The 14,650-nt window shown below is 40.8% G+C and overlaps 1 protein-coding gene across 1 annotated transcript in view; it reads left to right on the top strand.

Moving 5' to 3' along the window:
* SLC12A1 (solute carrier family 12 member 1) overlaps nt 1-14,650 on the top strand; it is a 423,573-nt gene that overhangs the window by 346,972 nt on the left and 61,951 nt on the right. Inside the window, exon 23 of the mRNA XM_044077625.1 lies at nt 5,653-5,739. Within this exon, the coding sequence (XP_043933560.1) occupies nt 5,653-5,739 (87 nt within the window). The remainder of the gene's footprint in view (nt 1-5,652; nt 5,740-14,650) is intronic.

Here is a 14,650-nt window from a genome sequence, read left to right as displayed (position 1 = left end):
CTGTGGGTTTGTGTGCCATGTATTTTTTTCACAAAACCCAGGCTTTGTCTCAATGCTCGATTGACTGTTGGAATTTGGAAGTGAAACAAGAGAAGTGTGTAGCTTTGCATAGCCTGAGTTTATTTGGGAAATTTGTTTTATATGGCATAGAAGGCATCAAAGTGGAAGGTGGAGGCTTCACTGTAGCCTGAGTTTATTTGGGAAATTTGTTTTATATGGCATAGAAGGCATCAAAGTGGAAGGTGGAGGCTTCACTGGCTTCAGAGATGGGGTGAAGCATTATCCACTTAATATTTAAAATAACTGATTCAATAAGTTGTGAGTTGTCAGAAGTGGTAGTGTGCAGTTGATATATGATAGGTAACGATTTATCTTTTTTGGGAGAACTGGAATGTTTTTATTGTTTGTTTAAACTCCTTTATTAACATATCAGTTAAGACATGGGCATACATACATTAATAGAAAAGAAAAACAAACCATATTAACATTTTTTCCATTTACACGCAATATAAATTACATGTTTTCTTTCTGTTTTTTGCCAAACTTTCACTTGTGACATAGGCAAATTTACATTTATAGAAGACTAACCTAAGCAACATTACATAGATTACTCAATTCCTGCCATTTATTAAAAAAGAAACATCTTTATTAAACCATCACTAAAGACATAAGCAATCATACATTTATATAAATGAAAACAAACCACACTGACACAATCCTAGTTGCAAGCATTTTACATCACAAACCATACTGACACACTCCCAGCTGCAAACATCATACATCATTTATAATTTACCCAATCATTTTCAGTCAAACATTGCATAGCTCATTTAACTCCTGCCTTCTTTTAAACCTCATTCCTCCTCTGTATGTATTGTTCCCACGGTTCCCATGTTTTCCAATGTAGTTTGCTCCTACCCTTTTCTAAAGATCCCAATTCCAGTTGTTTTATCTCAGTTACTATAGTCACTGCTTCTAGTGTAGTTGGTTTAGATTTTGATGTTCATTTTCTAGTAATTGCTTTTTTGTCAGCCACCATAATTAGACACAGCAAGGCCTTACTTACCATGTCTAGGCAATTCCGATACTGTATCATAGCTCAGAAAAATCATCTCCCTCATCACGTCAATCTGCCCACCAAGCATCTCTGGCAGTGCATCCCTCAAGGAATCCTTAAATTCCACCAACTCACCACACTCCCAAAAAAATATGTTCCCAGGTACCTCTTTCTTTCCTGTCACACCTGCAACATTTGCTGTCTACCTGAGGAAGAATTTTCTGAAGTCTGTTTGGCGTATACAAATATCTATGCAAACATTTCCAAACAAAAATCCTAAATCTTCTAGATTTTGTTGCATATTTGGGAGACATACATATATCCTCCCATTGTTTCTTAGTGAATTGCGTATCCTGTCTCTCTTCCCAATCCTTTCTAACATCCTGAAATTGAATCTTATAGTTATCATGCAATATTTTATATGCTGGACTAATTATTCCTTTTTAATGGCAGCTTCTGTTCTTGAGTCTTCTAAAAACTCTACCAGTGCTGATCTTTTATTTAGGACCCCCCTATTTCTTTCTCTTTGCCTATACTTTGATATCATCCTTGATAGGAAAGGCAATCACTAACCTGCAGTCCAAATAAATTCTTGGCGTCTTCCCATTCTATCATCCTTCCCTCTCTAGTTATTTGCTCCCAATACCTTGGTTTCCTTGCCAATTTTCTACAATAAATTCCGGTCCCCTCTTGCCTATTGTCTCTATCCCTAATTGCAATCATCCCTATCGGCAGAATCTCCTTTCTCTATTCCCTTTTTGGTTTAGTTCTTAGGATACCTTCTGCTACTTTATAGATATAATATTCTGTATGATTACTGTTATTCTTCTTAAAGGCCTGCATCCAAAATCCCTGTCTCTACTTGTTTCTTGAGCTTCCCCCTGTTTCATCATCATCACTTTCCACTTTGAATTACAGTTCTCTGCATGTACTATGTATAGGAGCCTTAACTGTGTAGCTCTGAAATACCCCTTCAGATTGGGTAATCCCAATCTGCCCTGTTCTACTGGAAGAACCAGCTTATCCCACTTGACTCTTGCTGTCTTCCCCTCCCAGATAAAATCTTTCAGCTATTTATTAATTGCTATCCACAACTTCTCTGGTTGATAAAAATATGCCTGACCTGTGTATAAGACTAATGGGAATAAAAACATTTTAACTGCTTGTATCTTACTATCCATATCCACATAACAAAGCTTCCATTTCTCAGTTTTAGTATTATCTTTTGATTAGTCTCTTCTTACATATCCTTAGCTGCCACACCAGAAGAATTTTTAATCCATACTCCTAAGTACTTCAGTTTATCTTGTCCTCATAAATACGGATCTTGTTGAACCAGTTCATGTGTGGGTTCATAATTTACCACTATGGCCCTTGTTTTAGCTTCATTAATTTTATATCCCGAAAATATTTGAAACTGTTTCAAAATGTTCCACAACACTGTAATGTCTTGTTTTTGTTAGGTATAAAATAATATAATCTGGAAATAGAGCCGGCTTTTCTTGACTACCATACCAATTATATCCCTGAATTTCTGAGTACTTCTGTCCCAGTGGTTCTAAATATAATGCAAATAACAAAGGGGAAAGAGCCTGGTTCCTCTGCTCAAGCAGAAATTATCAGAGAACCCCACCTAGTTTAATTTTTGCTTTCAATCCCTCATATATCCTCATAATCAACCTTATACTTTTTTCAGGAAATGTAAATGCTTCCATTGTCCTGCTCATAAAGTCCCAGCTTACTATATCAAATGCTTTCTCTGCATCAAAACCCACCAACAACAATGGTATTTTCTTACATTCTGCTTCCCTCTGGATCATCAATGTTCTGTTAATGTTGACAAATGTTTCCCCTCCACAAAAGCACACTGATTCATAGCTATCAATTTTGGCATCACTTTTGCCATTCTTTTAACCATTATACACATGAACAGTTTATAATCATGGTTTAGTATTGAAATGGGCCTGTATGAAGCTGGCTATGATGGATCTTTACCCTCTTTAGGTATTACAGCTACCACTGCTTTCTTCCAGGATGCTGGTACTTCTCATCCTCTTAAAATGTTGTTAAACAACACCTTCCAGATCTTTATCAGTTTTTTCCCTCCTAACTTCCAAACTTCCACAGGAATACCATCTATTCCTGGGGACTTTCCTGTAGATTGGTAATACATCACAATTTTTATCTCATCTCCTCCTATCCTGTTAGTAATAGAGCCTCATTTACCTCTAACCTTGCCATATTTAATTCTTCCATAAACATTTCCATTTGTATCTTTTCTTGATTGTGTTTTCTTTCTTTATAACAACTTACTTAAATTGTTCAATTCATGCCTTCCCTTAAACCTCACTCCTCCTCCTGAATATTATTCTGCATATATTGTTCCCACAAATGCCATATATTTCTATGCAATTTGCAGGAGAAATTGAATGATCTAACACAATGCTCAGTGATATTTGGGGGCACGCACAGTTAAAGCTGTGGTGCATGATGGTCAGTTGGAGATAACATTGCCGAGAAACACTGTTTGTAGATTGGTTGTATCTAGTGGGCTCAGTGATCAAATGATACAGATCATGGGCAGAGAGAAAGCTGTCAGGATCAATCTTTTTTATGGCTGAGGAAGTTGATAATAAAGTCTACCAGGAGTAGCGTGTGTTTAAGGCCTACGTGTGCTTGGTAACATTTTGTATGATGGAGTGGAAGTCTGTAAGAGAGGCTTGGGTGTGAAGGTAGATCCCTCCTAAGGTAAGAAATATTTTGCATGGTTTACTTGTAGCCATTTGGGGTTGTATTTATCAAAAAGGGTGAGGTGACAATGATGTTAGTTTGCATCAGTAACAATGTGAATAAAAAGCAGCCATCTCCAAAGTGTGAGACAGATCCATCTACTGGAATTATGTTATGGGTAAAGGAAAGTGGGTTCAGGGTGGGGGTGTGAGGATTGAGACGTATTTCAGGAACAGCACAGATATCAATATTGTTTTGACAGAGTCAGAATTGTAGTTGGTCTAATTTTGGAGTTGATGCCATGACAGTGTATGGAAGCTATATCTATGTGTTTTGGTTTAATAGTCATTGAGGACTTTAATGTAGGTGGGGTAGTGTTAGGTGTGGTTTGTGTACTTAGGTTTGTTTGAATGTTGCCATAAAGAAAGTATGGGGATAATAAGTGTAAAGATATGTACCCAAGTTGTAAATCTTGTCTGTTGGGATATGAATAAGCATATTACCAACCTTTTGGCATTGCTATGCAGTGACAAGAACTTGACTTTGCAGACAGGGAAATGTAGGCACAGTGTGATAGTGAGGAAATTGTGGTGTTTTGTTTTAATTACATGATGCACTTGTAAATGATTCTGTAGTTATTGAAGTTTTTGGTGGGAATAGTTTAAGGAGCATGCTAATGAGCAGTGGGGAAAGCATAGTTAAAAAAATCTCATTGGCCAGGCACTAATGTGAAATATTCAGTGATGAATGCATTGTGTTTAAAGATACTTTTGAATTAATGCAAAAAATTACATGTAAGCTAATTATCAGCAATAGAGTGGAAACCTGTCTGCAGGCATGGAAATGTAATCAGATTTGATGACTGCACAACAGTGCCATTTGGCAAGTAAAATGGAAGTACATGGCCACATGTTCTGGTGAAAACATATGGCCTAAAACTTTAAGCTCTCTGAATGTTTCAGTAGGCTACTCATGGTAAGTGTAAGACAATATCAGTTCTACTTTTTAGGTATTTTATCTAACATGATCAGTGACCTAACAAATGTTTTCTCTAGTGAAAGCAAATGTAGTGCTATGGAATTGCTTTTATTGTTTTAAAAAGTTGCACCAAGGATAAAGACCTTCCTTCTAGACCACTGCCAGCTTGTTTAGGCAGTCTCAAACAGTAGCAGTTTGATATATATATATATTTATATATATATATATATATATATATATATATATATATATATATATATAGATATAGGTCTCCTTCTGTTTGTCGAAAAGTACACTTCATCGGCAAACAGAAGGACGAGCCCACTTCCGCGAAAGTGCACTACATCGAAAGTGCACTTTTGCAAACGCTGATTCTCCAAATTGTGTTACAGTGGGGATAAGGGAATATATACTTTTCCACACTGTAGTGCGATCTCGGAGTTAGTATATTTAAGTAGGGGGTTAAGGGGGTGCAGCTTCTCACGCATAAATGTGATTTAATGTTTTGTTTTTTATTTATTTATTTTCTGTTTGTTTTTTTTTTTCGTTATTTTGTGTTTCATGTATATATATATATATATATATATATATATATATATATATATGTATTTTATATATATATATATATATATATATATATATATATATGTATATAGATATAGATATATACACTTACATACACACACACACACACACACACACACACACACACACACACACACACACACACACACACACACACACACATATCTATATCTTGTATTTATTGTTTCCCATGATGCCTGTAACTTGTTTTGTTAAATTGTTAAATGTATTACATTTTTAAACTCAAAAACTGTGATTTATTGTTCATTAATTTGCTTTTATCAATTTCCTTTTTTGTCTAGAATGGTTGCACTGCTCAGCAAATTTCGGATCAACTTTGCAGATATTTTTATAATTGGAGATGTCAACACTAAGCCAAACAAAGAAAGGTAAGTTTAAACCTAGAAGTTCCATGCATACCCTTTTCTGATAACCAGAAACATGGAAAGAATGAATTGTAGATGTACATGTAATTATGAAAATCTCTTAAAGACAGAAGACATAGCAGTAATCCCTTAAACATAATAAAAAATGTTATGTTGGCATTACATTTTTCACAACTATTCACTTACTGCACTTCAGAATGGATTCAGGCAGAGGTCTGTGTTCCAGCAGTTCTTATTTTAATCTCAGCATTAAGGAATTTAATGGCCCAAAACAATTATTAGTAAATGGTGGTGCTGCGGTAGCGTTTTCGCCTCACAGTAAGACGCTGTCCGGTTTGATTCTCAGCTAGAGCATCTTCTGCATGGAGACATGTGTGAATGGGCGTACCTTCGTTGAAGGTTGTGCGTCAGGGCTGGTAACTCAGCACGTAAAAATCAACTACCAATCATTAGCGGACCGGAGTACCACTGTGGCGACCCCTAACCGGGAAAAGTCGAAAGACACAACAACAACTTTAAAACCAGAAGACAAATTGTCAAACATGTATTTATTTATTTGTTTATGTATTTATTTCACTTGCTCATCGGGTCAGTTGATTGTTCCAAGGAAAGTATTCAGCAATGACCCAGACCATCAGGCAAGGATGTACAGTAGAATACACACATTGAAATATGACTAGTGGTAATACAAACAAAACAGAGGAAAAGCATGTATGTAATACTGCTTTGTTAGCAGATTTGCATGAATATGGATGAGACTTAAGTCTGAGCTACAATGATTTTATGACTTAAAATATCAAGCAGAAGAAAAGTGCCCACTATTTTCGAAGCCGGTAGACTTGTATATGTCAGCAATGTGATTGTTAAGTATATTTCTAATGGAAGCTGTAACTTGTCATTTCCTGATGGCTGACCTAGGAAGTTCCAGGAAGCTGGTCCAGATGTCCTTCGTGGTTCACTGTTGCAGTCATCACTGTAGGGTTCTTCCTGCCAGCAGCAGCCCCCGATCGGCCAGAATCCCAAAGTCTGGATCAGGCGCCAGCTGAGGTCGCATTTATCCTGACGTCAATGCGCCGGAAGGTATAAAGACCTCAGCTGATGCCATTTCCCCAGTCTTTCTTGCCGCACAGTGACCTTTGCAGTTCACTGATGCCAGTCGGCCTGTTCCTGTTTGTTTTTGGATCTACTCCCAGGATTTTCGATTTTTACAGATAAGTACCCCATTGGGGAGGTCTTTTTCTTGCTCCAGTCAGATGTCAGAAAAAGTTAATAATTGTATTTCTTGTGGGAAGCAAATACCTCATAGGGATTTTCACTCTTACTGTATTCCCTGCCTGGGTCCTGACCACGACGTTGCTAATTGTGTGTTTTGTGCTATATTTAATCAGCGTACTATTCAGCGTAGATATAACTTTGCCTTTTACTATTTTGGAAAAAGGTTTAATTATAACATGTCTTCAGATTCTTTTCCAGCTTCTGGGGTGTGTAAGAGGCGCAGGGATGCAGACAGGCCTCCGAGGTCCACAGCAAAGGATGTTACTCAGTTATTGCCAGTTGCTGGTTCGACGGTCGTCAGTGAGGCGCCTTTGCAGCCCCTGTCGTCCACCTCTTTTGAACCAATTGCCTGTACCAACTTCTGTGTGGAGCTGATAGGGTCTTCAGAATTGCCAGGGACTGGACCTTAATATACTGCTCCCTCAGTTGGGTCCAGAGCCGGTAGGCAGGTACCGGCTTCTGAGGGAGTTCTCAGGCCTTCACAGCTTCCTGTAAATGTGGATTCAGGCTTACATGCTAAGTCAAAGTCTAAGGCTCCAGCTAAAGTGAAGTGGCTAGCACAGGCACCTTTTGATCAGGGTCCTAGGCCTCAGAGGCAGATGCTTAGGATGGCTGAAGATCTCTTAACTATGATCAGGGGTTCTCATCCCCCTCCTGACCAGCCTAGATTACAGTCCGATTATGATTCTTCAGACCAAATTTCTGTTTCTTCTGCTTCTTCCCTTGAGCAGGATTATGCTTTTCCTCTTTATGAGGATTCTGATGCTGAAGATTCCTTTCCTTCCGCCTCTCCTCCTGAGGATTATTCTTTTGGTGAAACTTTGCATGATATGAGGGTGCATTTTCACTGGGAAGGGCAGGAATTCTCTGAATCCAAGAAAAGGCTTAGGGATTTTCTTCTTCTCCCACAGCATAAGCCTCTGGCTATTCCCCCTGTATTGGACATTGTTGATGATGTTTTTTCAGAAGCTTCTCTCTCTCCTGATTCTTTTCCCCCTACTCCAGCCAAACTGGATAGGTATTATAGGGTTCCAGATTCTCATAAATTTCTTTTTAAAAATCTTTCGCCTGATCCGGAAACAATTTCTCAGGGTCCTAAGGGTGTTAAAGTGGCCTCTGCTAAAAATCCTATTCCCTTTGACCGAGAGTCCAGGGCTTTGGAGAGATGGGGTAAAAAGGTTTATACTTCTGCTACATTGTCTATTAGGGCTTTGAACTGTCAGTTTCATATGCTGAAGTATCAGCAATACCTTTTGTCTGTATTTCAACAAAAGATGTCAGCCATGTCTATTGGTGCGGATAATCAGGAGTTACAGGATTTATTGCATGCTATTGAACAAGTGGGTAAATATACCCTGCATTGTGGTTTTGATTCTTTGGAAGCTTCTTGTAGGGCTGCAACAACTGGCGCTGTTATTAGAAGACATGCTTGGTTAAGAGATCAAAGCTTGCCGGATCAGATTAAAGCCAAACTTTTGGATGCCCTTTGCAGCACGATGTTCTGTTTGGGTCCAAAGCTGAAGAGGTATTGAAGAAAATGGAAGACAAAGCCAAATCTATGCAGACAGTTAAGGATTTTCTACAAGTGCAACCTCCTAGATTTAGCAGACACTGGCCAACTAAACCTTGGTCCTTTCCGGGCTCGGACAGGTCTCAGAGAGGCAGATTCAGGTGTTCCAGAGGTAGGGGACAGTCACAGTCCCATTTTAGGAATAGGCAGTGAAGTGCCCCCTCTCCCAAGGGAGGTGAAGATAAGTCTCAACCCTACCAAAAACAGTCTTTATGACTCTCCCTTTCTGGTTCCAGGTGCTCCTCTCCTGGAAGCGCCTTTGGGGGGAAGAATTTCTCTTTTTTTTATCAAAATTGGAGCCACATAACCCAGGACAAATGGGTTCTGGACATAGTCTCAAGAGGTTACAGATTTCATTTCCACACTATGCCAAAACCGAAAGGTTGGCCAGACCTGCCAAATCATCAGTGGGCAGAGGCACAATGGCAGGTTCAGTCCCTCCTGGCTATGAGGGCCATAGAATTGGTACCAAATTTAGAAATAGGGCAAGGTTTTTATTCCAGACTTTTCCTGGTTCCCAGGAAGGAAAATTCGTGGAGACCAATCCTGGACCTCTCTGTACTAAACACCTTCCTAGATATACCAAAATTCAAGATGCTCACTCTGCAGCAGCTGCTGCCTATGTTGGGCAAGAACGCTTGGATGGTGACTTTGGACTTAAAAGACGCTTACCTGCATATTCCTATAAGGCAAGAGTGCAGAAGGTATCTGCGTTTCAAAGCGGGCTCGAAACATTACCAGTTCTCTGTGCTGCCCTTTGGCTTTTCTACTGCACCCAGGGTCTTTACAAAGTGCCTGGCACCAGTAATGGCATTTTCAGACAGACAGGGATTCAAATTTACCCTTATCTGGATGACTGTCATCTTCAAGAGGACGACAAAGGCACTCTGCTTCGGCATCTAGCTTTTGTGCAGCGTCTTCTTCTGTGCCTCGGTTTCACAGTGAATCTAAAGAAATCAAATCTGGTACCCACACAACAGATTACTTTCCTGGGTGCTCTTCTGAGTACTTCAACCCAGATGGCTTCCTTGACACCAGACAAAAAAGTGCAACTGGCTTCTTTTTTCCGACACCTGGCTTCAATGAAACAGCTGACTGCAAGAAAAATTCTGCAGGCTTTGGGTTACATGGCCTCCTGCATTCTGCTAATACCATATGCAAGGCTGCATATGTGGAAACTGTAGTGGTACCTCAAGAGTGTCTGGTCTCAGCATTACCACAGTTTGGAAACAGTGGTCACGATTTTGCCTTGTCTCCAGCGAGAGTTTTTTTGGTGGGCCGAAGCCTGGCTACAGAACAAGGGGAAGCCTTTTTGTCCTCCACCGACTGACCAAGTTCTGACAACAGATGCTTCAGATTATGCCTGGGGAGCCAACATGCACGGGAGATGTCTTCACGGTGTATGGACGAAGGAACAAACGCACCTGCACATAAATTTGAAGGAGATGTCTAGCTGTACAGAATGCCCTGATAGCCTTCAGGGACCTTCTTCTACCAGGACAATTGTTGATACGGACAGACAACACTACAGTGATGTGGTACATCAACAAGCAGGAGGGCTCTCACTCTTAACCCCTGTGCGGATTAGCCATGAATCTCTGGTACACTGCTCTGACCTGCAGTGTCGACTTACAGGTGCAATTCCTGCCAGGGAAAGACAACACTCTGGCAGACGCATTTCAGATCCACACAAATGGATGTTGGATGTTCGGATATTCAGGATGATTATAAAGGCTTGGGGATGTCTGGACATAGATCTCTTTGCATCCCCTCAGAATCATCAACTTCCAACATTCTGCACAAGGACCTACCACAAACTAGCATGGAAAGTGGATGCCCTCTCATTCAGTTGGAAACACCTCTCAGTATATGCTTTTCCTCCCTTTCCTCTTCTACCTCGGGTACTTTTGAAGATAAAGCAGGACAGACCGCACATGATTCTACTGGCTCCCAATTGGCCTCGGCAATTCTGGTATTCCACTCTGCTGACCTTGGTTCAGGAGCCTCCCTGGATTCTGCCTCATATCCCTCATCGACTGTCTCAACGGGACGGCCGGATACTGCACAGTCATGTCAAGACTCTGCATCTAGCTGTCTGGTGGATCCAGGGTCTGTAATCACCTCTGCCCTTTCCAAACAGTTATTGGATGTAATCCTTGAAGCTAGACAGCCCAGCACTAGAAAATCTTATGTGGGAAAATGGAAAAAGATTTTGCTCCTGGAGTCAAGTCCAGGGTGGTGATTCTACTGTTCCGAACATTCCTCTGATTTCACAGTATCTGACAGAGTTATTACATACAGGCCTATCTTTTTCGTCTATTAAGCTTCATGCTTCTGCTATTTCTGCACATTACGATACGGATCCTCCGATTTTTTCTCATCCATTACTTAAACAATTTCTTAGAGGGGCTAAGAATATTCGGCCCCCTATAAGGGCTCCTGTTCCCACTTGGGATCTTAACTATGTTTTGGAGAAATTAACTTTGTCTCCTTTTGAACCTGCAGCTTCCAGGGATTTAAAATTTTTGTCTTGGAAAACTGCTTTTCTTTTAGCTATGACTTCTGCTAAAAGAATTTCGGAATTGCAAGCACTCATGGCTGTGGAACCCTTCCTTATTTTTCATCAGGACAGGGTGTCTCTACAGACTAATCCCACATTTATGCCCAAGGTGGTTTCAGCAGTGGCCTTGAATCAGTCTATTCATTTGCCTACCTTTTATCCTAATCCTCAAAGTGAGGAAGAAAGTATTTTGCTCTCTCTAGATGTGCACGGACAGCTTCATCTATACCTGGACAGGACTAAGATATTCCAGAAATCTGATCAGTTGTTTGTCGCTTATGCTCCTACTGTTCAGGGGAAAGCAATCACTAAGCAAACTATTTCCAAGTGGATTGCCCATGGCATCAAGTTCTGTTACTCTTTTCATGGCAATCCAGTTCCTGTTAATGTTAGGACTCATTCTACCCAGGCTACTGCTACTTCAGCAGCTTTTCTTTGTGTAGTTCCTACCAAGGATATTTTGGAAGCTGCTACTTGGAGTTCTGTACATACTTTTTCTAAGCATTACAACCTCCCTCTCTATTCTAAATCCATGGCAGGTTTTGCTTCTGCAGTTTTGCAAGGTTTTGTGACCGCTCCTTGTGTTTCTCCTCCATCCACCCTTTCTTAGCTTTGGGACTCAACCCTACAGTGATGACTGCAACAGTGAACCACGAAGGACATAGTACAGTTGTGTACTCTTACCATAAATGTAGATGTTCGAGTGTGTTCACTGTTGCAGTCCGGGTTACCCTCCCTCCTATCCCCTCTTTTGTTTTTTCCTTGAGTATTGTCTGTTATGAGGTATTTTGGCTACTTAGGTTTTGGGCATGGTTTCCTTTTTAGCCTTTTCTTTCTGGGCACCTGACTTCTGGGGCAAGAAAAACTGGGGAAATGGCATCAGCTGAGGTCTTTATACCTTCCGGCGCATTGACGTCAGGATAAATGCGACCTCAGCTGGCGCCCGATCCAGACTTTGGGATTCTGGCTGATCGAGGGCTGCTGCTGGCAGGAAGAACCCTACAGTGATGACTGCAACAGTGAACACACTCGAACATCTACATTTATGGTAAGAGTACACAACTGTACTTTTTGGAGTAGAAGAAGGAGTACATTTAATATAAGGGTAGTGCAGGCTATAATGAGTAGCTAGCTTGAAGGTGAGTTTAACAGAAGGATAGTGCAGGCTGTAATGGGTAGCTAGCTTGAAGATGAGTTTAACAGAAGGGTAGTGCAGGCTGTAATGGGTAGCTAGCTTGAAGGTGAGTTTAACAGAAGGGTAGTGCAGGCTGTAATGGGTAGCTAGCTTGAAGGTGAGTTTAACAGAAGGGTAGTGCAGGCTGTAATGGGTAGCTAGCTTGAAGGTGAGTTTAACAGAAGGGTAGTGCAGGCTGTAATGGGTAGCTAGTTTGAAGGTGAGTTTAACTGAAGGGTAGTGCAGGCTGTAATGGGTAGCTAGCTTGAAGGTGATTTTAACAGAAAGGTAGTGCAGGCTCTAATAGGTAGCTAGCTTGAAGGTGAGTTTAACAGAAGGGTAGTGCAGGTTGTAATGAGTAGCTAGCTTGAAGGTGAGTTTAACAGAAGGGTAGTGCAAACTAGCTAGCTTGAAGGTGAGTTTAACAGAAGAGTAGTGCAAGCTGTAATGGGTAGCTAGCTTGAAGGTGAGTTTAACAGAAGGGTAGTGCAGGCTGTAATGGCTAGCTAGCTTAAAGGTGAGTTTAACAGAAGGGTAGTGCAGGCTGTAATAAAATCCTCTATAATCCGGACAATACTCCTGCACTTAAAAATATTATCACCCCCTATAACTATCCTAGACCGCTTCGATCCTCTAACAAACTACTAATTCAGACTAGCAAAATTAATAACACAGCCGGTGATTCTCTCTTTGCAAACTCTGTAAGTAGATCCTGGAATTCTCTTCCAGCTGATATTACCTTACTTTCCACCTTAGGTCAATTTAAAACTAGACTCAAACAACATTTGTCACTTAACTGGCTATGTCAATGTATCAAGCCTGGCTAACTCTCTCTAGAATGTGTAAAAATCTGTTAACCAGTTTACTGTGTAATTTAAATTAATCCTGACTTGTGCTCAGGACTAACTGTAACCTGTGGAACTTGTTTAACTTGCTTACTTATGTAATCTCTGTAAATAGTCTGTTTGTAATATGTAATGCTGGTATTATGTAATGCTGTATCTGCTTACCCTTGGAGCTTTTCTCCCCGGGCCTCCGCTGAAAATGGACATGCATCCAGTCGGACTATCCCGGTCAACAAATGTAAAATAAATAAAAAATAAAATAAAAAATGAGTAGCTAGCTTGAATGTGAGTTTAACAGAAGGGTAGTGCAGGCTGTAATGGGTAGCTAGCTTGAAGGTGACTTTAACAGAAGGGTAGTGCAGGTTGTAATGGGTAGCTAGTTTGAAGGTGAGTTTAACAGAAGGGTAGTGCAGGCTGTAATGAGTAGCTAGCTTGAAGGTGAGTTTAACAGAAGGGTAGTGCAGGCTGTAATGGATAGCTAGCTTGAAGGTGAGTTTAACAGAAGGGTATTGCAGGCTGTAATGGGTAGCTAGCTTGAAGGTGAGTTTAACAGAAGGGTAGTGCAGGCTCTAATAGGTAGCTAGCTTGAAGGTGAGTTTAACAGAAGGGTAGTGCAGGTTGTAATGAGTAGCTAGCTTGAAGGTGAGTTTAACCGAAGGGTAGTGCAAGCTAGCTATCTTGAAGGTGAGTTTAACAGAAGAGTAGTGCGAGCTGTAATGGGTAGCTAGCTTGAAGGTGAGTTTAACAGAAGGGTAGTGCAGGCTGTAATGAGTAGCTAGCTTGAAGGTGAGTTTAACAGAAGGGTAGTGCAGGCTGTAATTGGTAGCTAGCTTGTAGGTGAGTTTAACAGAAGGGTAGTGCAGGCTGTAATGGGTAGCTAGCTTGAAGGTGAATTTAACAGAAGGGTAGTGCAGGCTGTAATGGATAGCTAGCTTGAAGGTGAGTTTAACAGAAGGGTAGTGCAGGCTGTAATGGGTAGCTAGCTTGAAGGTGAATTTAACAGAAGGGTAGTGCAGGCTCTAATAGGTAGCTAGCTTGAAGGTGGGTTTAACAGAAGGGTAGTGCAGGTTGCAGTGAGTAGCTAGCTTGAAGGTGAGTTGAACAGAAGGGTAGTGCAAGCTAGCAGGCTTGAAGGTGAGTTTAACAGAAGAGTGGTGCAATCTGTAATGGGTAGCTAGCTTGAAGGTGAATTTAACAGAAGGGTAGTGCAGGCTGTAATGGCAAGCTAGCTTGAAGGTGAGTTTAACAGAAGGGTAGTGCAGGCTGTAATGAGTAGCTAGCTTGAAGGTGAGTTTAACAGAAAGGTAGTGCAGGCTGTAATGGGTAGCTAGCTTGAAGGTGAGTTTAACAGAAGGGTAGTGCAGGTTGTAATGAGTATCTAGCTTGAAGGTGAGTTTAACAGAAGGGTAGTGCAGGCTAGCTAGCTTGAAGGTGAGTTTAACAGAAGGGTAGTGCAGGCTGTAATGGGTAGTTAGCTTGAAGGTGAGTTT

Source organism: Protopterus annectens, chromosome 7.part0 (assembly GCF_019279795.1).
Source record: "Protopterus annectens isolate FY-2018-M chromosome 7.part0, PAN1.0, whole genome shotgun sequence".
NCBI classification, from domain to species: domain Eukaryota; kingdom Metazoa; phylum Chordata; order Ceratodontiformes; family Protopteridae; genus Protopterus; species Protopterus annectens.
This window is presented reverse-complemented; position numbering and strand designations above follow the sequence as displayed.